This window comes from Lepidochelys kempii, chromosome 1 (genome assembly GCF_965140265.1).
Source record: "Lepidochelys kempii isolate rLepKem1 chromosome 1, rLepKem1.hap2, whole genome shotgun sequence".
Lineage (NCBI taxonomy): Eukaryota > Metazoa > Chordata > Testudines > Cheloniidae > Lepidochelys > Lepidochelys kempii.
In genome coordinates this window covers 285,265,002-285,287,259 of record NC_133256.1, presented here as the reverse complement: position 1 = coordinate 285,287,259, position 22,258 = coordinate 285,265,002, and the positions used below count along the sequence as shown (strand labels likewise).

Sequence of the window (22,258 nt, the reverse complement as noted above, 5' to 3'; positions counted from 1 at the left end):
TTTTGACCATTTTGTATAGTGTATCCCATATTCGTTTTTTGGGGTTTTTTTAAGGCTAATTTTAATTGAACTGAAGTATACCAATTATGACTTTTATACTGTGTTCAAGTGTACTCTTTTATGCATCTTAACACAGTTGGCTAGCAGGTGTTCTGACTAGCAGTCCATACTCAAACTTAAAACTAATGATTTGTGGATTTATAAATACATTTGTATGTATAGTTTGCTGCTCTCTAGCATTTAAAATAGACCTTCTCCCAAATATATAAATTATTCCATCCCCTTTAATTAATCTTAGTAGGGCTTTTGACTCAGAAGATAGCTATTAACTGTTTAATGTCAGTTCTTCCCACTAGTTAATGACATACCAGTTACAGTGAGCAATGTTTAAAAAGAGAACAAATATTGTATCACTTTTTTAAAAATATATTTAGAATTTATAGTGAAATGGGTTATTTATAAGCTCCTCTAAGGGACTCAATAGCATAATATATGAGCACCTCAGAAAGCTTCAGTGTAGTAATCACAATACCTTTATGATATCAGGAACTATGATCCCTACTTTACAAATGGGGATCTGGAGCAAAGAGATTACTGACTTTCCCCACAGTCACAGAGGAAGTCTGTAGTAATTCTAGAAGTATAACCAGGATCTCTTACATTTGTCTGGTGCCTTGACCACAAAACTATCCTCCTTTCTAGCAGGAAGTTGAAGACAAATGTGGGGCTAGTTTCTGGTCTGATATGTTGATGAGGAAGTAGTTCAGCATAATATTGGGGTCTCCCACATCCCAGACAAGTTCTCGAACTTTCTTTTTCCTTTATGATGCTTTTCCTGGTGAGGGTGGCGGTGGCAGCGGCAGCATGGAAAGTAGGGAGGACCAGTCCTCCTTTTCTTCCGCAACAGGCTCCATCTCCTCCTGGGGGATTCCCCAGCGTTTATTAAATCCCTCCAGTGTATCCTGGGTTGGCCTTCAGGCCTCCGCCCAGTGGGATATGCATGGTAGAGTTCTGACGGAAGCCTCCCAGTGGGCATCCTTATCTGGTGCCGGAACCATCTCAACTGGCTCCTCTCGATCCGGAGGAGTAACGGCTCTACTCCAAGGCCCTCCCAAATAGCCAAGCTCCTCACCGTAACCACTGAACCAAAAGTTATAAGGTGGCTGCCACTGCCGCCACCACCTCTGTCGCCGCCACCACCATCATCATTTTGCATGGGACCTGATCCAGCAGGCAGCCTCGGATCACCCCTACTGGATTGGGCCCTGCACATAACTTAGGCAGCCAAACACCTGTCTTCCCCTGATTTGTGAATTGCTCTGTGGCTTAGCCTGTTGGGAGGCAGTAGTGCACATGCCCAGCAACAGGAACATAGTTGCCTAGGGAACTTTTACTCTGAAAAACGTCAGGGTTCAGCTGGAGTTTTGTGGATTGTGATGGAGCTAAAACTGGTTACTTTGTTAGGTCAGAAATAGCTGTGTATTTAACAGGTGGTACAAAGTTAGTATTGTTTCTAGTTGATGAAAGGGCATTTATAGACCTTGCCTCTCCCCTCCTCCCCTGGTAATTTACATTACCAAGTATTCACCAAATACTCTTGTGCTTCTATTGGTAGAACAATTAGTTTCCTTTTTGATACCATGCCAGAATGTTGACCTGAACCATAAAGCTCTTTAAGCAACTTAATGAAGCAGTGATGTTCACTCTGACCCAATGAGTCTTGTGAAACACCACAAAAGAGTTTGTCAGCAGTATATTTCTTACTTTGCTTTTTGTCATTTTTCCTTTTCTGCTACTAATGAATTTATGTGCTGCTTTACTTTGCATATGTAGAGTAAATCAAAGCTATTAATTGACCAGATAAAAATTGACTTTTTTCCTGAGAAACAATTTTTTCCCAATAAATCTGACATTGCTTTCTAAACTATCTGATCTGTTCTCGATACTCACCATTTTAGCAGAATCCACAATATTGCTGCTTGTGGTAATTTATTACACTGAGCAATTACTTTTTGAAAGTTTTTAATATTTGAGAATTTGGAAGGAGTAATATTTTTATCTTTCCATAGCTCTGTGTACGGTAGTGATTTAGTGCCTTTAGTATTTGTAGCACATCAGATGCTCTTCATTATTTTGTTGTTTGTTGTTGTTTCACTTTCTGGTTGCATTTGCCTTAGAAGTGTTCTAATTTGCATTAATTTAGATTTTTGGGTTTCTTCTCTGCCTCTTGCTTTGTGTGTAGGCATTTTATATTTGTGCATAGTAGATGTAAAATGATACCAGATCAGAATGTAAGTGTTGTACAAGAATGAATGTAAAAGTATTGCATGCCGATATCAAGTGCCAGGCTTTAGTTAGAGAATCAGTGAGGTGTATGTGCTTCCGTGTCTGCATGTTAGCTCTACTCAGTTCTCTTTTTGCTTTAATCAAGGTTGACTTTGAAGTTTCCTTGGAGAACAACAGAAGACTGGAAGATACTAAATACGCACATAGTTATCTTTTACCACACAGAAAATACAGCTTATTTGCATTATCTTGTTGCGCAGTCGTGAAGGACAACAAAATCAGATTTTTAGAAGATGTAGTTAATGTTCATGAAATACACCCCCCGTAGAAGATCTTAGTTTGAAGTGACACTTGTTTTACTTTGTTTCATACCTTAGGGCATGGCTACATTGGAAACTTCAAAGTGCAGCCGCAGGAGCGCTCCCACGGCAGCGCTTTGAAGTACGAGTGTGGTCGTGTGTGAGTGCTGGGAGAGAGCTCTCCCAGCATTCCTTGTAATCCACCTCCACGAGGGGATTAGCTCAGAGCGCTGGGAGCATGGCTGCCAGCACGCGGAGCCTGTCCACACTAGCACTTTAAAGCACTCAGACTTGCTGCGCTCGGGCTTGATTTTTCACACCCCTGAGCCAGCAAGTTAGAGCACTATAAAATGTAAGTGTAGACAAGCCGTTTGATTGTATAGTAACTAAATACACTCCTCTTGTAAACATGCATTTCCTAAGTTCAGTAAAATGACAGGTCCGCCCCAAGTTTGAATCTTTATATTTGTTTGTATTGTAATGCAAGATGATTGATTCTCTTGAGCTTTCTTTTTATATAATTTTGGGAAAGTTTCAACTATTTTTTTCGATAAAAGTTTTAATTCAGTCTTTGATAGCATGTTCAGTTATACACTTCTCTGTCTGTGGAGCTTTGCCACAGGGACTTATGTAGCTCTTGTGCTGGATCTGTGTGGCTGCTGTGTATGATTATGACACTGAAAGCAGTTATTGCACATACAGAAAACTTGCTTTTCTATGTTATTTTTACAAAGTCTTGGTAGACACCATATAATGCACTTTGGAGTAATGACTTACAAATATCCATTTTTGAGAGTGTCAAAGGAAAACATGTTCTGAAATTACTAATTTCTGTGCTCCTCTAGCTTCTCTGAGATGATAAAAAAAACGATGTTTTCTTAATTTTTAAATATCTCCTGAGTAATGAGTATTGTAATTCAAATTTCAGTCTGGAGTGATATTATGTAGAAGTTTTAAGGTACTTAAGCTGTCATACTTATTTCTCTAAAGGAAACACAATGTAGTGTTATAGGAGATGTTATATCTTGAGACTCAAAGTACTTTGTATTTATATCAAGTTTTGTTTAATCTGTGAACTGATTGTCTAGTTTCTGATTGTCTAGTTATTTTAAAATGGTTTTGTGAATTTGAAAAATAATCCTTTTATAAAAGCATATAACACTTGTACTGTAAGATTATTCTAAAGGTGACCCACCTTCCAAATTTCTTGACAGATTTGCTGCTGATAGCTAGATATATTGTGTCAGTCTCCTGTTTAGTCTTTGTAGTTTTGAATTTTTAATTTACACAGGCTTTTTCAGGTTTAAAGAAAGTAAAGGGAATGGTGAAGACATTGACAAACCCCACAATTCATTATTGTATTCGTGGCAAGAATACTAATGTTTCAGTGCTAAACTACAGTTGGGGGAGAGAATTATTTGGCTAGAATATTAAAACATAAATGCATTCTGGGATATTTCACAGCAGGGGCCATGTCTTAGTGCTACACAGGACAGAGTGAGCACACTGTAATTAAATAATAATGGGAAATAACTTTATTCTTAATTCCACATAACATAATTTATACTGGAAATGGTTTGAAATGAATATTATCAATTGTCACCAGTTTATGATTACATCACTAAACTAAATTCCCTCAAATTATGCTTCTGTGTTCAGGGCCAATGTTCATCTTTTTTCTTTAATACTGTGATGGGAATCCACAAAATGAACCTGTCAGCCACATGTAGATTAAATATTCCTATGTATGTTATATAGATAAAAGTGCCTTAGAAGAATGTTATTGTATAAGAATATAATTTTAATACTATTATGAAATTACTGTGAGTCAGAATATTTACCAAGGGAATGTTAATTGTAGAAACAGTCTACTTTCAAATATGCTAGTCATTTGGAAAAGTGGACTTTTTTTTCTAAAAACTGATGACATATCACTGACTTAAAAGATTATTTTTAATTGTAAGATTTATCATTGCTTTAACCATCTATTACATGCAATCTAAAATATATAGAACATGTTGATATATGCAAAGTAATGCACATTGGAAAACAAATTTTAAATGTGTATACATAATGATGGGGTCTAAATTAGCTGATGTCATTCAAGATCGAGATCTTGGTGTCATTGTGGATAATTCCCTGAAAACATCCACTCAGTGTTCAGCTGCAGTCAAAAAAAAAAAATCTAACCATATTTGGAACCATTAGGAAAGGGATAGATAATAAGACAGTAAATATTATAATGACATAATGCCCTATACAAGGACATGGTATAAGACGATAATGGCCATACTGTGTCAGACCAAAGGTCCATCTATCACGGTATCCTGTCTTCCAACAGTGTCCAATGCCAGGTGCCCAAGGGGGAATTAACAGAACAGGTAATCATCAAGTGATCCATTCCCAGCTTCAGGCAAACAGAGGCGAGGGACACCATACCTGCCCATCATGGCTAGTTGCCCATCCTCAATTAACTTAGCTAGTCCTTTTTTTAACCCTGCTTTGGCCACGGCCTTGGCCTTCACAACATCCTATGGGAAGAAATTCCACAGGTTGTCTGTGTGTTGTGTGGGGAAAAAATTTGCTTTTGTTTGTTTTAAACCAGCTGCCTATTAATTTCATTTGGTGACCCCTAGTTCTTGTGTTATGAGAAGGAGTAAATAACATTTCCTTATGTACTTTTTCCACACCAGTCATGATTTTATAGACCTATCATATCCTCCCCCCTAGTCGTCTTTTCCAAGCTGAAAAGTCCAAATCTTATTAATCTCTCCTCAAATGGAAGCTGTTCCCTACCCCTAATGATTTTGTTGTCCTTTTCTGAACCTTTTCCAATTCCAATATATATTTTTTGAGATGGGGCAACCGCATCTACGCACAGTATTCAAGATATGGGCATACCATGGATTTATATATAGGCAATATGATATTTTGTGTCTTCTTATCTATCCCTTTCTTAATGATTCCAAACATTCTGTTCATTTTTTGACTGCTGCTGCATATTGAGTCAGTGTTTTCAGAGAACTATCCAAAATGGGCTTGTCTACACTGTGACGACGTTGACAAAACTTTTGTCTTTCACAGGTACTTAAAAAAGCCCCCCTGCGAAAGACAAAAGTTTTGCCGATGCAAGTGGCAGTGTGAAGCGCGCTCCTGCTGACCAAGCTAAAGTCGCTTGTGGGGCTGGAAGTATTTTGTTGGCAAAAGTGCTGACAAAATACCAACAGAGAGCATTTACACATGCTGACTTCTAGTGACAAGGCTGTGTCGACACAGCCTTGTCACTAAAAGCTGCATAGTGTAGACAAGACCAGTGACTCCAAAATCTTTCTTGAGTGCGAACAGCTAATTTAGGCCCCATCATTTTATATGTATAGTTGGAATTATGTGTTCCAATGTCCTTTACTTTAAATTCAATGTGGATAAATGCAATATGCCATTTTGTTGCGCAGTTTGAGAGATCCTTTGTAGCTCTTCGCCATCTGTTTGGGACTTCGCTATCTTGAGTAGTTTTGTATCATTTGCACATTTTGCCACCTCACTGTTTATCCCTTTTTCCAGATCATTTATGGATATGTTGAATAGGACTGGACCCAGTACAGACCCCTGGGGGACACCGCTATTTACCTCTCTCCATTCTGTAAACCGACCATTTATTCCTAGCCTTTTTTCCCTATCTTTTAACCAGTTACCAATCCATGAGAGGACCTTCCCTCTTATCCCATGGCAGCTTACTTTGCTTAAGAGCCTTTTGTGAGGGACCCTGTTCAAAACCACCTCTAATAACACCTCAATCTGGGACAGTGCCTCAGATTTATCGCCTAAAAAGAATGGCTCAGCTTTGGAAATCTCTCTCACTTCCTCAGCCATGAAGGCAGATGCAGAGAATTCATTTAGTTTCTCCGCAATGGCCTTATGCCCACACCTTGAATACTGTGTGCAATCTTTTAAAAAAAAAAAAAAAAAAAAAAAAAAGGAAAAAGGTACAGAGAGAAGGGCAATAAAAATGATTAGGGGTGTGGAGTAACTTCCATAAGGAGGAGGAGAGTAAAAAGACTGGGGCTGTTCAGTTTGGAAAAGAAACGATTTGGGGGGATATGGTAGAGGTCTATAAAATCATCAAAGGTATGGAGAAAGTGAATGTTACTTAACCCTTCACGTAACCCAAGAAGCAGGGGTCTCCAAATGAAATCAATAGGTGACAGGTTTAAAACAAACAAAAAGAAGTACTTCTTCACGCAATGCACAGTCAACCTGTGGAACTCATTGCCAAGGGATGTCGTGAAGGCCAAAAGCATAACTGGATTTAAAAAAAAAAAAAGATAAGTTCATGAAGGATAGGTCCATCAATGGCTATTAGCCACAATGGTCAGGGATTCATCCCCACTTTCTGGGTGCCCCTAAGCCTTTGACTGCCACATGCTGGGACTGGATGAGAGGGGATATATCACTCAATAATTATCTTGTTCTGTTCATTTCCTCTGATGCAGCTGGCATTGGCCACTGTCGGAGGACACGATATGAGGCTGGGTGGGCCACTGGTCTGACCCAGTATGGCCAATATTATATTCGTGTCTGAGAATTATTTGTTGGAGTTCTTTCACTAAACTTGACTCAGCTGAGTTAAAATAAGATCACTACTTGCTGTAATTTTATGTAACATTCTTGCCTTGTCTGTGAGGCTATTTAAAGGAGTGAATCAGGTTTTTGTTTTTGTTTTTAAAGAAAAGAATTGGTCCTTAATCATTTAAAAAAAAAAGATATTTAATAGGTGAATGCAATACACATATTCAAGCATTTCCATCTCACTCTGTACCCTAAATTATTTTGCATAAATAAAACTGTCCTAGACACATCCCCAAAGTTTCTTTCCAGACTACACTTAATCAAGAACCAATTCAGTCTGCCATTTCTTGAGAAATTGGCCATGTGTAGCAGTCTGGAGGTTGAAGGAGAAGCTTTGAAGAAAACGTGACTCTGGGGAGGTAGTTCGGATTCTGTTGATTTCTGGGATTATATCCACAGAGAAAATAGTATGATATTCCATTAAAGTTTTTTATGTAAAAACCCCCCAAATTTGCTACATAGTCTACTTTAGGTTTCAGAGTAGCAGCTGTGTTAGTCTGTATCTGCAAAAAGAAAAGGAAGACTTGTGGCACCTTAGAGACTAACAAATTGATTTGAGCATAAGCTTTTGTAAACTCACTTCATAGGATGCATTCAGTGGAAAATACAGTGGGGAGATTTATATACACAGAGAACATGAAACAATGGGTGTTACCATATACACTGTAACAAGAGTGATCAGGTAAGGTGAGCTATTACCAGCAGGAGAGCGGGGCCATATCACTTTCATAGTGATAATCAAGGTGGGCCATTTCGAGCAGTTGACAAGAACGTCTAAGGAACGGCGGGGGGGAGATAAACATGGGAAAATAGTTTGTGTAATGACACATCCACTCCCAGTCTTCATTCAAGCCTAAGTTAATTGTATCCAGTTTGCAAATGAATTCCAATTCAGCAGTCTTTCATTAGAGTCTGTTTTTGAAGTTTTTTTTGTTGAAGAATTGCCACTTTTAGGTCTGTAATTGAGTGACCAGGGAGATTGAAGTGTTCTCCGACTGGTTTTTGAATGTTATAATTCTTGACGTCTGATTTGTGTCCATTTATTCTTTTACGTAGAGACTGTCCAGTTTGACCAATGTACATGGCAGAGGGGCATTGCTGGCACATGATGGCATATATCGCATTGGTAGATGTGCAGGTGAACGATAGTGTGGCTGATGTGGTTAGGCGATATGATGATGGCCCCTGAATAGACATGTGGACACAGTTGGCAACGGGCTTTGTTGCAAGGATAGGTTCCTGGGTTAGTGGTTCTGTTGTGTGGTTGCTGGTGAGTAATTTGCTTTAGGTTTGGGGGCTGTCTGTAGGCAAGGACTGGCCTGTCTCCCAAGATCTGTGAGAGTGATGGGCCGTCCTTTAGGATAGGTTGTAGATCCTTGATGATGCGTTGGAGAGATTTTAGTTGGAGGCTGAAGGTGATGGCTAGTGGCGTTCTGTTATTTTCTTTGTTGGGCCTGTCCTGTAGTAGGTAACTTCTGGGTACTCTTCTGGCTCTGTCAATTTGTTTCTTCTCTTCAGCAGGTGGGTATTGTAGTTGTAAGAACGCTCTCCTGCTGATAGCTCACCTTACCTGATCACTCTTGTTAGTGTGTGTAAGGTAACACCTATTGTTGCATGTTCTCTGTGTATATAAATCTCCCCACTGTATTTTCCACTGAATTCGTCTGATGAAGTGAGCTGTAGCTCACAAAAAGCTTATGCTCAAATAAATTTGTTAGTCTCTAAGGTGCCACAAGTCCTCCTTTTCTTTTTATAGTCTACTTTATTTTTTTATTCAAGGAAGGACTTTCATACTAGGCAAAATTTTCAGATAGGTCATTCTAAAATATATATATTGCTATTCTCAGTTTGTTTTAGTACGTTATCAAAACTATTTTGTTTAGAGTGGTGTGTACTCCTTGTACAAAGTCTGCCTCCTTTTTGATATTATGGTGAAATCATAAGAATTACATCACAATACTTCTCTCAATAACCAAGTGAATACATAATTACAAAGCTATGACATCATTGCTGGATTAATAAGAAAGATATGCTGGATTGAGAGGTTTTATTTAAAAACAAAGAAATGGTAATAGTGGAGGAAACAGAAAAATGCAGTCAAATCAAGCAATTCTTTTTTAATAAAGTTTACTCTTTTTTGAATTTTCCTTTAGTATGAAAATTTTTCTGTTCTCAGCTTTTCTCCCTAACCCCCCTAATCAGACACTCTACAGGGAAGATCAGTGTTATCCCATAAATTGTTTTAAAGACTGTTTTGTAATGTATTTGATTTAGAGTTGCTTCTGCATTTTCATGTGGATTTAGGCAAACGGTGCATGATATGAAAATGTTTTATTATTGAGTGCTTTTTAAACGTAGTTGCCATCTCGTGGAAAAATCGGAAGCTTCAGCTTAGGATGGATATATATATATGACTTCAGCTTAGGATGGATGGATATAGATAGATATATATTTGACTGAAAACTAGACAGTTGGGCTTTGGTGGAGGCATATTTCAGTGGAATTATTGTGCATTCCTAAATTACTGGTACATTCACTAGGAAACCATGAGCCACAAAGTGCTATAGGGACCAGAGGTGAAATTCTGACCCTATTGAAGTCAGTGCCAAAATTTGTGGACCCAGGATTTCACCCATGTTCCTTCTCCTGCAGTAATGTAGCCATTGATATTGGAATAGCCATAGTATGGGTATATATGAGTACTTATTACAGGCTAATAATCCATACTGCTCTGAAGAACAGTAGTAAAGAATGGGTTTAGAGAAACTAACAAAACTACTCCTAAGAAATTCTCTGGCTATAAACTATTTTTCCTTTCCTAATATGCAATTAATTTTTACTAAGTTCAAGAGGAAGAGCAGTTACAGGATATTCTTGAAAACTTTTGTCCCACTCTGCAGCAATTAGTTACAGTTAAACCTGGGGTTTAGACTGGTATAGAAAATGAAAAAGTGGTAATTTATGGGTTAGTTAAAAACTTCACCTTTTATGCCTAATAAAAATAAATAACCTGAATTTTTCTTTTGGAACTTATTATTAAATGAAAATATCCTGTCTTTTATTCTAATAAAATCAATGAGGAAATACCCCCAGAACTGCACTTGATTTAGGAGGTTCAGCTAACACTTCTACCTACAAAGTAAATGCATGTATTTACTTTTACACAACTTATATTTTATTCTAGTCATACTTTGTTGTCTCTTTTCATAGACTTTTTTTACGCACGTTGTTTATTATAACCTGTGCTAGAAAACTCAGAATGTGAAAAGAGGTTTTTATATGTTCAGTTTAATTTATATTGTATGGTACTTTGCTGTTGACTTGCATCAAATTAGATTTATCTTCGGCACTGAGAAATGAGGTGATCAACCACTATTTTATTTACTTAAAATAGAAATTATTTATGTGGGGTGGTAAAACTGGCTTCCAATGCAGTTGCAAATGCTATGTTCTGACTTGACTTGGTGCCTGATTCAGTGGCTTTTTAACTTCATAAATTGGGCTCATGCATATTTGTATTATTTCATTGTAATTCACTAAGCAAACACTTCTATAAGAATTTTTTTGTTTTATAAAGACAAGTTAATGTTTCCAGCAGAAAGGAAAAGTAGAATAAATTTTAACTTGCTAGCTAGATCATTTCTACTGAACAATGCAAGACTCACTGGTTTTGACTAGTAGGAAGTTTTTGATGAAAATTAGGCAATTCCAGAGAGAGGTAATTATCTTGACTTATTGCCACTATTTCAGACAGCAGCTTTTGGCAAATGCTGTTGTCTTTGTGAGAGACAAGATGGAAGAGGGGATATCATTAAGTTCTTTCTTTAAACCCTTAGTTCAGACCAAAAAAGAAAAACATATGTACCATTGAATACAAGTTTTTGGATCTGTTCGGGGTAAAGAATTATTTAATCCATTAACATAAATATGTAGAAATTTTCTGCTTTACAGAAAGATTTTTAAATCAATTCTACAAGATTTCTTAATATCTTTAATGTCTTGGTGTACTTTTGAGTCCAATAAAATGATAAACCAAATCTCCCTTGGTGATCCCAACAATAATATTGAAAAACTAAAATTTAATAAAGAGAATTAGTTTTAGTATTCTAAACCGGTTACTTATTTGCTTCAGGGTGCTAAACTCTAATATAATTTAATTAATCTACATCCATATGAGACCTTGAATCACTGGTGATTGCCAAAGAAATCTTTTTGAAATTTGTGAAGACAAAAGATCAGACTCTGTGCTAGCAAGGCATTTGCTGGTTATTGCCCTGTGTTCACATTCAGCAGCATACTTGTTGCACAAAACTGATAACACATTTGTTTTCCCTATGAACGAGAGGGATTATTGTTTTGCTCTGAAATGTTTCCCTTTTTTCCACACACTCTTACAACCCCACTCAACTCACCCCTTGTGTTTTGGTTGTGTGTTGCTGTGGCTGTCACCCTTCAGATGAGTTGAGTGAAGAGAGTGCAAATGACTGTTGATTGGAATACCTCAATCTTGTAATATCTGTACAATGCTTTGTGTCCACACATGATAGTTCATTTTATTGAACATATTACAGTCATGCCTGAAGGCCCTAGTCAGGTCGGGAGATCCCATTTTACTTTGCTCTGAGCAAACACTGACTTAGAGTGCTTACAGTCTCTCAATTTTCTAGCATTAGTTTTATTGTCTGGATGGAGCATCTGGGACACCGCCATTAGCAGTGGTCAGGTTGAACTGATGATGGTTGCTGCTATTCAGCGCGGACAGGAAGTCTCAAGTACTTCAGCTTCACTAGTTTAACTAGTCCTTCTAACTTCCTCCCACAATGTGGCGTTTCAAGGTTACGGGTCTCCTTTTGTCACCCCACCTCTGCCCCTAGTGCCTCAGATATCATAGAATCATAGAAAATCAGGGTTGGAAGGGACCTCAGGAGGTCATCTAGTCCAGCCCCCTGCTCAAAGCAGGACCAATCCCCAATTAAATCATCCCAGCCAGGGCTTTGTCAAGCCTGACCTTAAAAACTTCTAAGGAAGGAGATTCTACCACCTCCCTAGGTAACGCATTCCAGTGTTTCACCACCCTCTTAGTGAAAAAGTTGTTCCTAATATCCAACCTAAACCTCCCCCACTGCAACTTGAGACCATAATTCCTTGTCCTGTCCTCTTCTACCACTGAGAATAGTCTAGAACCATCTTCTCTGGAACCACCTCTCAGGTAGTTGAAAGCAGCTATCAAATCCCCCCTCATTCTTCTCTTCTGCAGACTAAACAATCCCAGTTCCCTCAGCCTCTTGTCATAAGTCATGTGTTCCAGTCCCCTAATCATTTTTGTTGCCCTTCGCTGCACTCTCTCCAATTTATCCACATCCTTCTTGTAGTGTGAGGCCCAAAACTGGACAAAGTACTCCAGATGAGGTCTCACCAATGTCGAATAGAGGGGATCGATCATGTCCCTCGATCTGCTGGCTATGCCCCTACTTATACATCCCAAAATGCCACTGGCCTTCTTGGCAACAAGGGCACACTGCTGACTCATATCCAGCTTCTCGTCCACTGTCACCCCTAGGTCCTTTTCCGCAGAACTGCTGCCTAGCCATTCGGTCCCTAGTCTGTAGCTGTGCATTGGGTTCTTCCTTCCTAAGTGCAGGACCCTGCACTTATCCTTATTGAACCTCGTCAGATTTCTTTTGGCCCAATCCTCCAATTTGTCTAGGTCCCTCTGTATCCTATCCCTCCCCTCCAGCGTATCTACCACTCCTCCCAGTTTAGTATCATCCGCAAATTTGCTGAGAGTGCAATCCACACCATCTTCCAGATCATTTATGAAGATACTGAACAAAACTGGCCCCAGGACCGACCCCTGGGGCAGTCCACTTGACACCAGCTGCCAACTAGACATGGAGCCATTGATCACTACCCGTTGAGCCCGACAATCTAGCCAACTTTCTACCCACCTTATAGTGCATTCATCCAGCCCATACTTCCTTAACATGCTGACAAGAATACTGTAGGAGACCGTGTCAAAAGCTTTGCTAAAGTCAAGAAACAATACATCCACTGCTTTCCCTTCATCCACAGAACCAGTAATCTCATCATAGAAGGTGATTAGATTAGTCAGGCGTGACCTTCCCTTGGTGAATCCATGCTGACTGTTCCTGATCACTTTCTTCTCATGTAAGTGCTTCAGGATTGATTCTTTGAGGGCCTGCTCCATGATTTTTCCGGGGACTGAGGTGAGGCTGACTGGCCTGTAGTTCCCAGGATCCTCCTTCTTCCCTTTTTAAAAGATGGGCACTACATTAGCCTTTTTCCAGTCAACCGGGACTTTCCCCGTTCGCCACGAGTTTTCAAAGATAATGGGCAATGGCTCTGCAATCACAGCCGCCAATTCCTTTAGCACTCTCGGATGCAACTCGTCCGGCCCCATGGACTTGTGCACGTCCAGCTTTTCTAAATAGTCCCTAACCACCTCTTTCTCCACAGAGGGCTGGCCATCTACTCCCCGTGTTGTGATGCCCAGCGCAGCAGTCTGGGAGCTGACCTTGTTCGTGAAGACAGAGGCAAAAAAAGCATTGAGTACATTAGCTTTTTCCACATCCTCTGTCACTAGGTTGCCTCCCTCATTCATTAAGGGGCCCACACTTTCCTTGGCTTTCTTCTTGTTGCCAACATACCTGAAGAAACCCTTCTGGTTACTCTTGACATCTCTTGCTAGCTGCAGCTCCAGGTGCGATTTGGCCCTCCTGATTTCATTCCTACATGCCCGAGCAATATTTTTATACTCTTCCCTGGGCATATGTCCAACCTTCCACTTCTAGTAAGCTTCTTTTTTATGTTTAAGATCCGCTAGGATTTCACCGTTAAGCCAAGCTGGTCGCCTGCCATATTTACTATTCTTTCGACTCATCGGGATGGTTTGTCCCTGTAACCTCAACAGGGATTCCTTGAAATACAGCCAGCTCTCCTGGACTCCTTTCCCCTTCATGTTAGTCCCCCAGGGGATCCTACCCATCCGTTCCCTGAGGGAGTCGAAGTCTGCTTTCCTGAATGCACAAAGGTCCGTATCCTGCTGCTTACCTTTCTTCCCTGTGTCAGGATCCTGAACTCAACCAACTCATGGTCACTGCCTCCCAGATTCCCATCCACTTTTGCTTCCCCCACTAATTCTTCCCGGTTTGTGAGAAGCAGGTCAAGAAAAGCTCCCCTCCCCATTTGGCTCCTCTAGCACTTGCACCAGGAAATTGTCCCCTACGCTTTCCAAAAACTTCCTGGATTGTGTATGCACCACTGTATTGCTCTCCCAGCAGATATCAGGAAAATTAAAGTCACCCATGAGAACCAGGGCGTGCAATCTAGTAGCTTCTGTGAGTTGCCGGAAGAAAGCCTCATCCCCCTGGTCCGGTGGTCTATAGCAGACTCCCACCACTACATCGCTCTTGTTGCTCACACTTCTAAACTTAATCGAGAGACACTCAGGTTTTTCTGCAGTTTCGTACCGGAGCTCTGAGCAGTCATACTGCTCCCTTACATACAGTGCTACTCCCCCACCTTTTCTGCCCTGCCTGTCCTTCCTGAACAGTTTATAACCATCCATGACAGTACTCCAGTCATGTGAGTTATCCCACCAAGTCTCTGTTATTCCAATCACGTCATAATTCCTTGACATCACCAGGACCTCCAGTTCTCCCTGCTTGTTTCCAAGGGTTTGTGCATTCATATATAAGCACTTGAGATAACCTGCTGATCGCCCCTCATTCTCAGTATGAGGCAGGAGCCCTCCCCTCTCAGACGTTCCTGCCTGTGCTTCCTCCATGATATCCCATGTGACAATTCTCCAAGGGGCAGTATCTTGCATGTTATATAATGCTGAGCATTATTTACTCAATGCTGACAATCTGCTCAGCTGTATATAGAAGATAAGACAAGGATTTTACTTTAAGATGACAGACAATAGTCAAAATATCACACGCTTTGGGGGCAGAGACCATTTTGTGTGTGTGGGCAGGAGGATGCATGTATTTTGCACAGTGCCTATCACAGTGGGCTCCTGATCCATGTCAGTAGTGCAGATATTTTTTTAATGCACCTATAAGAGCACCACTTTTGTGGAGAAGTATGGCTGCACTATTCAAGTGAATTGTGTTTTGAGGCAGTATTTAAGAGGAAAGGATGGGTGTTACATGTGGTAGGGAGGGCAGCCCAGTTATAGGGGAGGGATTAGAGAAAGATGCAGGATTGAGAATGGAAGGAGTTAATGAGTGCACTTTACTACAATTAAACTGCAAAGTGCTGAAGCAAACATGTACTTTTATAAGCTGGTGGTACTCTAGTGTTAGCTAGCCACACCACTTTTTTTTTTTTTTCCCCCCTTTGTTGACTTTCTATTCTAGTGAAGATCTTTTGGAGCTGTACATTGGCCTGTGTCATTAAACCCGCGCAGGATCTAGAGTGATGAGGTGATCTGAAGCTCACCACCTAAGCTTATAGCCAGCAGGTCTACACTAGGCTTACTGAATTGAGTATTGAATGCAACACTTGGTGATGCTATGACAGTGTTGAGGGGGTGAATATGGTACAATAATGTTTAGTATAATACTTTTATCTCAGGGCCACCTGAATCACTTTCCACTTATATCAGGAGTTGAACTCAGTCCTGATGAGCAAGCAATTCAGCAAGCCAGTCTGAATTATTGACAGTTACTGGGAGGCCAGACATGCAGAAAACCCAAAGGATCATGTCCTGGAGACAGGAGTGTTTACGCTACCTGAGATGATTACAAATTATTTTTAATCTTGCTAATTAGCTCTTGACAACACTTACATTTTACTTCAGAAGAATTAACTATTTTCATTACTGAGTCCATTCAATCACTTCTTTCCTATAACTTACTTTTATCTTTAGGCATGTTACGTCAGAAAAATTATATACTGATTATTGGTAAACTCTAACTACTGGTCAACTGTTGTTGAGCAGTATTGATCAGATTTCACGTTTACAACAGTTAGAATGAGAAAGAAATGCCTAATGCATTTAGTATTTAAAAACTGAAAAGTAAGGTGAGCTAGCCAGTTTCATATGGAATCTTGTTCTGGCTGTTCTCCAGAAATTCCTAGATCCTAGGAAGCCAAGCTCCCTAATGGATCACAACTCCTCCAACTTTCCTATTCTACATGTAGCACTTGCCACGCCTCTCTTGCACTTCAGGCACCAGTGTCTTCACCCATTCTCCTGTAGGCTTCTATACAGTTTTATAACTTTTTTAAACTGTCAGCCAGGACAAGAACCTTGATGTTTTTATAACTTCCCTTTTAACTTTTAGAATACTTACTTTTTCATTCACAGGCTGAAATTGGCATTCTAATGTCAACTTTCCAATTGAAATATTTACATCATCAATAAAATCTGAGTGACCCTGAATATATTCAGACAAACAAATAAATATGTGATGGTGGTGGTGGTTATGGTGTTTTAATTTATAGTAGGGCTGTCACGCGTTTAAAAGAATTAATCACTATTAATTGCACTGTTAAACTACAATAGAATACCATTTAATTAAATATTTTTGGATGTTTTCTACATTTTCAAATATATTGATTTCAATTATAACACAGAATACAAAGTGTAAAGTGCTTACTTTATATTTATTTTTGATTACAAGTATTTGCACTGTAAGAAAACAGAAAAAATAGTATTTTTCAATTCACCTAATACAAGTACTATAGTGCAGTCTCTTTATCAGGAAAGTTGAACTTGCAAATGTAGAATTATGTAAAAAAACCCACATTCAAAAATAAAATGTTAAAATTTTAGAGCCTGCAAGTCCACTCAATCCTACTTCTTGTTCTACCAATCGCTCAGACAAACAAGTTTGTTTACATTTGCAGGAGATAATGCTGCCCGCTTCTTGTTTACAATGTCACCTGAAAGTGAAAACAGGCGTTCTCATGGCACTGTTGTAGCTGGAGTCACAAGATATTTACATGCTGGATGCGCTAAAGATTCATGTGTCTCTTCATGCTTCAACCACCATTCCAGGGGGCATGCGCCCATGCTGATGACAGGTTCTGCTTGATAACAGTCCAAAGCAGTGTGGATCGACACATGTTCATTTTCATTATCTTAGTCAGATGCCACCAGCGGAAGGTTGATTTTTTTTTTAATTTGTTTGTTTGTTTATTTTGGTGGTTCAGGTTCTGTAGTTTCTGCATCAGAATGTTGCTCTTTTAAGACTTCTGAAAGCATGCTCCACACCTCGTGCCTCTCAGATTTTGGAAGGCACTTCAGATTCTTAAACCTTGGGTCGAGTGCTGTAGCTATCTTTAAAAATCTCACATTGGTACTTTCTTTGCGTTTTCTCAAATCTGCAATGAAAGTGTTCTTAAACACTTAACAACATGTGCTGTGTCATCATCCGAGACTGCTATAACATTAATTCTGTGGCAGAATTATGCCCCCCAATCTCTGCCCATGCTTTGGAGGTTGTTGTGGCTGCAAAAAAAATCTGCTGTGGGCTGCATGCGGCCAGGGTGGCTGCAATTGATTTACACTGTTCTAGCTGCCTGTACCTTTTAACCCTAGTGGTCCTCTTACATTGGTTTCATTTTCAAGACTACATTAGCTGGGAAAAGGGCTAGAAACACAGCTTTCATTTGTATTTTAAAAATGATTATTCTCTCTCTACATTTCTAGTTCCCTCCCAAATCATGGGCCCAAAGGTTGGCTGTGCTTTAGTGGTGGTCGGAAATCCTATCATGCTCCATTTCTCCCGCCCTCTCGCACAGTAGAAGTATGATGAAATAATCAATATGCATAATCAGGAAGCTGGTGACAAAATGCATCTAATATACTCCTTAGTTTTTCCTCAGCTGCTATGTGTATATCAGTGTTTTCCTACACTTTGCTGCTGCAGTCACAAAATATTGGCATTCATTATGTTAACTTTCCAGCTTACAGAATGCTAGACTCTGGAATCCCTTGAGTTTTCTTTGTAGACAAGTCTAATGGCACTTTCTGCCTCTTCATTCATGCCTTCAGAAGCTATTGTGCGAAGTGTAGCTCACTGAAATAACAATGTGGATATAGTACTGCCATTACACGTTAGATGTCATCTCTGCCTCACCTTCAGCCATTCAGATTCACACTTAACCAAAGTGACACTTGATTCTGTTGGTGTGATTCCGAGATGAGTTCATTAGCCAAGGGAAAACCAAAATAGACAGGATGAGGGATGAAGTACCCTGCTTTCCCTGTTAATTTATTTGGTATCTGATGGGGAGTCTTTCTTTCTGCCTCTTCTCAGAGGAGCCAGAGTTCTTGAGTTTGTCTATCATGCACTTGTAGCTGACTGGGCTCTGTGGTCTACCAGGCACTGCAGCGCAATGGGGAAGTAATCTTTCTGGTTAACTTTTTCTGATGGTTCTTGGGGCTCAAGAATGAGCAAGTGAGTTTTTTATCTTTAGCTCCACCGTGGTGGGTAAAGCCCCACTTGCTCTCAGACCTTCTTTCTTTTGCAAGGATATTTCTAATAGTTGCTCAGTTTTCTGGTGCTTTCAGGTATACACACCTATGTTATGACGACTCTGATTTGACAAAATATGTGCCAGTGAGCATTGCTCTACATTTGTAGCCAGCCTCCACAAGTGATAGTTATTCTCTTCTTCACACAAGCTATTTTTCATCTTTTAGGCTCTCACTGTAATATTGCAGTGAACAATCTGCAGAGAGACAGTAGAAAATGTTCTTTCTCATTCAGAAGTAAATCTGGCGTTTCCTAACAAATGCTTTAATTTGAAACCCAAATAACATTCTTAACTTTTTTGTATATAATTTCCTAGGTGGTTGTTTTTTAAAGGACAAAAGTAAAAGTAGGTATCTGTCTGTTATATGTAACTGACAATCTCTGCATCGTGCATCGTCAGCAGAATTTGAAGCCTGAGTCTTCGGCACAGACTTCACCGCTTGAGCTATAGGTATAACTTCAGTAGCTGGCAGAAGAAGGATTTTTATCCCAGAGCGTGGGGGAATGAGACACTGAAGCCATATTCTGGGTCTGGGTATGTCTGGCCTAGTTTGTCCTCCCATGCCACCCCCAAGAGGTCAGAGCTCTCCTGCGCACTTTGGGCGGTGGGAGGGATTGGCATGGGAAGCCAAACCCAGCTCTCTCTCAATCAACTCTACCCCACCCCTTGCTGCACTGGCTCTGGCAGCTTCCAGGTATTGCCAGTAAAGTGTGGTGATGGTGATGGTGCTGCTGCTCTGGCAGTGGCTTGAGCTGGAGTTTTTAGAACGTTCAGCGGTTTTGAGACGCTACCAAAATTTTCCAGAGGTCGAAGGAAAGCAAGGGAGAGGAAATAGCAACTAAATATTTTTGACAATTTTGCTAAATCTGAATGGAATCTTATGGGACAAAGAAAAAAGGAATGTTTACAGCCTGAGACGTTGGTGAATATCAAAGACTGACTGCAAGCATGTATGTGTTAATACTTCTCCAAGAAAAGGGTGCAAAAATCCTTTAGAATGGAAAGTGTTAAACAACCTAAATATAAGGGTTCCTACCAGCTCCCCAAATAAGTGTGGCTTTGTAATCTTTTACTTTGTCAAAACTATTCTTGAGTTCCTAGAACCAGAAATCAAAATGACTACTACAGAGTATCAGAAATATCTGAGAATGAGGCACTGAAGTTCACATTTCTAACCAGGACTTTTTTCATTCTATAGAAATTTCCACATTAGCAGGTATAATTTTTTTTATCATTGCATTGAAATGCTTACCTGGTATTCTGAAACTTTGCTGAAAGCAAACAAAAGCTTTATATGCAGAAGTACACTGATTTAAAAGAAGTCTCCCCATGTTCCACAACATAATGTATGCTTTTGCGCCTTTGCTCTGGAGTTCTGTTAATATAAAATTAATGTAATGCTTTTGCTTTTGGGTTTTAAGGGATCTTGAAATATCATAGTAATCCAGTAAGAGGGATGACAGTATTTCCTTATTTATTTAGGTGTCAATCAAAACTCAGCATTTAGTAGTAGAATATGCCCATGAAATGTTTATGCCATTCTGTAGTACAGAAGTATTTCTCTAGCATAACAGTGCTGCATAATAGCATAAAAATATGTAACAACACAAACTGTATTTTTTTTTTTAAAAGTGACTGTTAATATACAAATTGCCTTATCCCTTTTGCTTCTTTGGAAAGCTACTGTGTATAGAGTGTAATCATTTTTCTTATCATTTTAGGTGACAAACAGCATGTTTGGTGCTTCAAGAAAGAAGTTTGTAGAGGGGGTCGACAGTGACTACCACGATGAAAACATGTACTACAGCCAGTCTTCAATGTTCCCACATCGGTCGGAAAAAGATGTAAGATGAGCAAACATAATATTTTGCCCTTTAATAATGGATTAATCTCATAACAAGATGGATGAAATTGAAATAAGGACAGAATGTCCTGTACTCCAAGGGTATTCCTTTAAGCTGTAGCCTATGTAAATTAGTTGGTGTGTGGGCCTCACAGGTAGTTCAAATGAACTGCTTCAGTGCCCTACTCATAGTTTCTCAGCTAGAGATAAAGGTAGTTTAGTTCCCAAAAAAGTCCTAGATGGATGGACTGGATCTACTTTTCAAATTCAGCTATTTGAGAAGGATTAGGAGCATGTCCAGCCCTGGCCATTGCACAAGAACATTCCTTTCTTTTTTGTCCCTGATGTTGTGTTTCCTGCCCATTGTTGAAGCATTGCTTATTCTCTAAATAAAAGGGACTCCTTCTTTCACAGGTGCTACCAGACACCTGACTCCTTCGTGGCCAAATATGCATAGGACTCACTAGCTTCTGTCTCCCATAAAATCAAGAATTAAATTGAGGATTAGGATGCAAAAAAGATTCCTCAAATCTACTGGGAAAAAATAAACTATATTATTCCTTCCCCCACCTCCACCCCGCAAGGCAGGGGGATTCTAAAAGTTCAGAAGCATGTAGAAGAACAAAGTTCTTCTAGAAAACTCAAAATTGAGGACTTAGTATGATTATGCAAAACATAAAGGTCTATAGTAGTTTGTTAGAACACTTTTCCCATGATTGCCTCCTATTCCAGCAAGGTATATCCTTTTGAGAGGGTAACATTCCTTTACTGCTTTAAGGAATTGTTTGACTCGACACTTTTGAAGCACTGTCACTATATATTTCCTTTCAACAGTCAGGCTATTTAGAATTTTTTTCAAGTGGTAAACGGAGAGCTTTTTCCCCATTACGTTTTAGTAAAGGAAGGGTTCTAGACCATGTTTAAAACGCATACTCTAGATGCAAAACTATATTTTCTGCCTCTAGCTAACTATTTATATAACAGCTGTCACTATAGTGGTGGTCTGGTTTGCCATTTAAGCTAGCTTCAACACTAAGACTTTACCAAGGTGAAAGCAGCAAAACGAAGGGAAGGGCACCTGAAGTCTTGTCTTATAATTGGATGACTTAATGCAAGTGTCTGGGCAACAAACAGCACCACAAGTAGTTCAAGAGATTCTAAGAGTATTTGAGAGCCTTGCCTACACTACAGTGTTTTGTCAACTCCAGTTATGCCGATGCTCTTTCTATTGGCAGAGAGCATCCACAATTGGTGCTCTAGCATTGATAGTGAGAGCAGTGGACTGTGGTTAACTATTCCACTGTGCTACTTACCACCTTCTGCTGCTAGGAGTTGTGGGAAGGTGGAGTGGATCTCAGGGCATCATGGGTGTTCGCTCAGCGTCGAATTACGCAAATTTTTCTGTCCCATCATTCCATGGGCTTCTGACTGCATTTTGCAGCATCTTTCAATGGCCCCTGTTTACTGTGCGCCCTCTATCTCTGTCTGAAAAGATGGATCTTGCATTGCTCTCTACTGTTATGAACAGATAACGGCTGGTCATGCAGTATATCATGAGCATCCAATCTGAACAGGAATCAGAGGTGCCTGACCTGTTGTGTACCATGGAAAGAAGCAACACCAGATTACTTTTGGCATTCACAGAGCAGCTGCACATGGTGCACCATTGCTTTTGGGCTCCGGAACAAAG

General features: G+C 39.7%; 1 protein-coding gene across 5 annotated transcripts in view; it reads left to right on the top strand.

Annotated features, from left to right (window-relative positions):
* CNOT2 (CCR4-NOT transcription complex subunit 2) overlaps window positions 1-22,258 on the top strand; it is a 151,413-nt gene that overhangs the window by 64,888 nt on the left and 64,267 nt on the right. For all 5 annotated transcript variants that reach the window (XM_073327795.1, XM_073327792.1, XM_073327793.1 and 2 more), the window contains one exon: window positions 20,447-20,569. In XM_073327795.1, coding sequence (XP_073183896.1) covers window positions 20,459-20,569 — 111 coding nt within the window. In that variant the 5' untranslated portion in view covers window positions 20,447-20,458. The remainder of the gene's footprint in view (window positions 1-20,446; window positions 20,570-22,258) is intronic.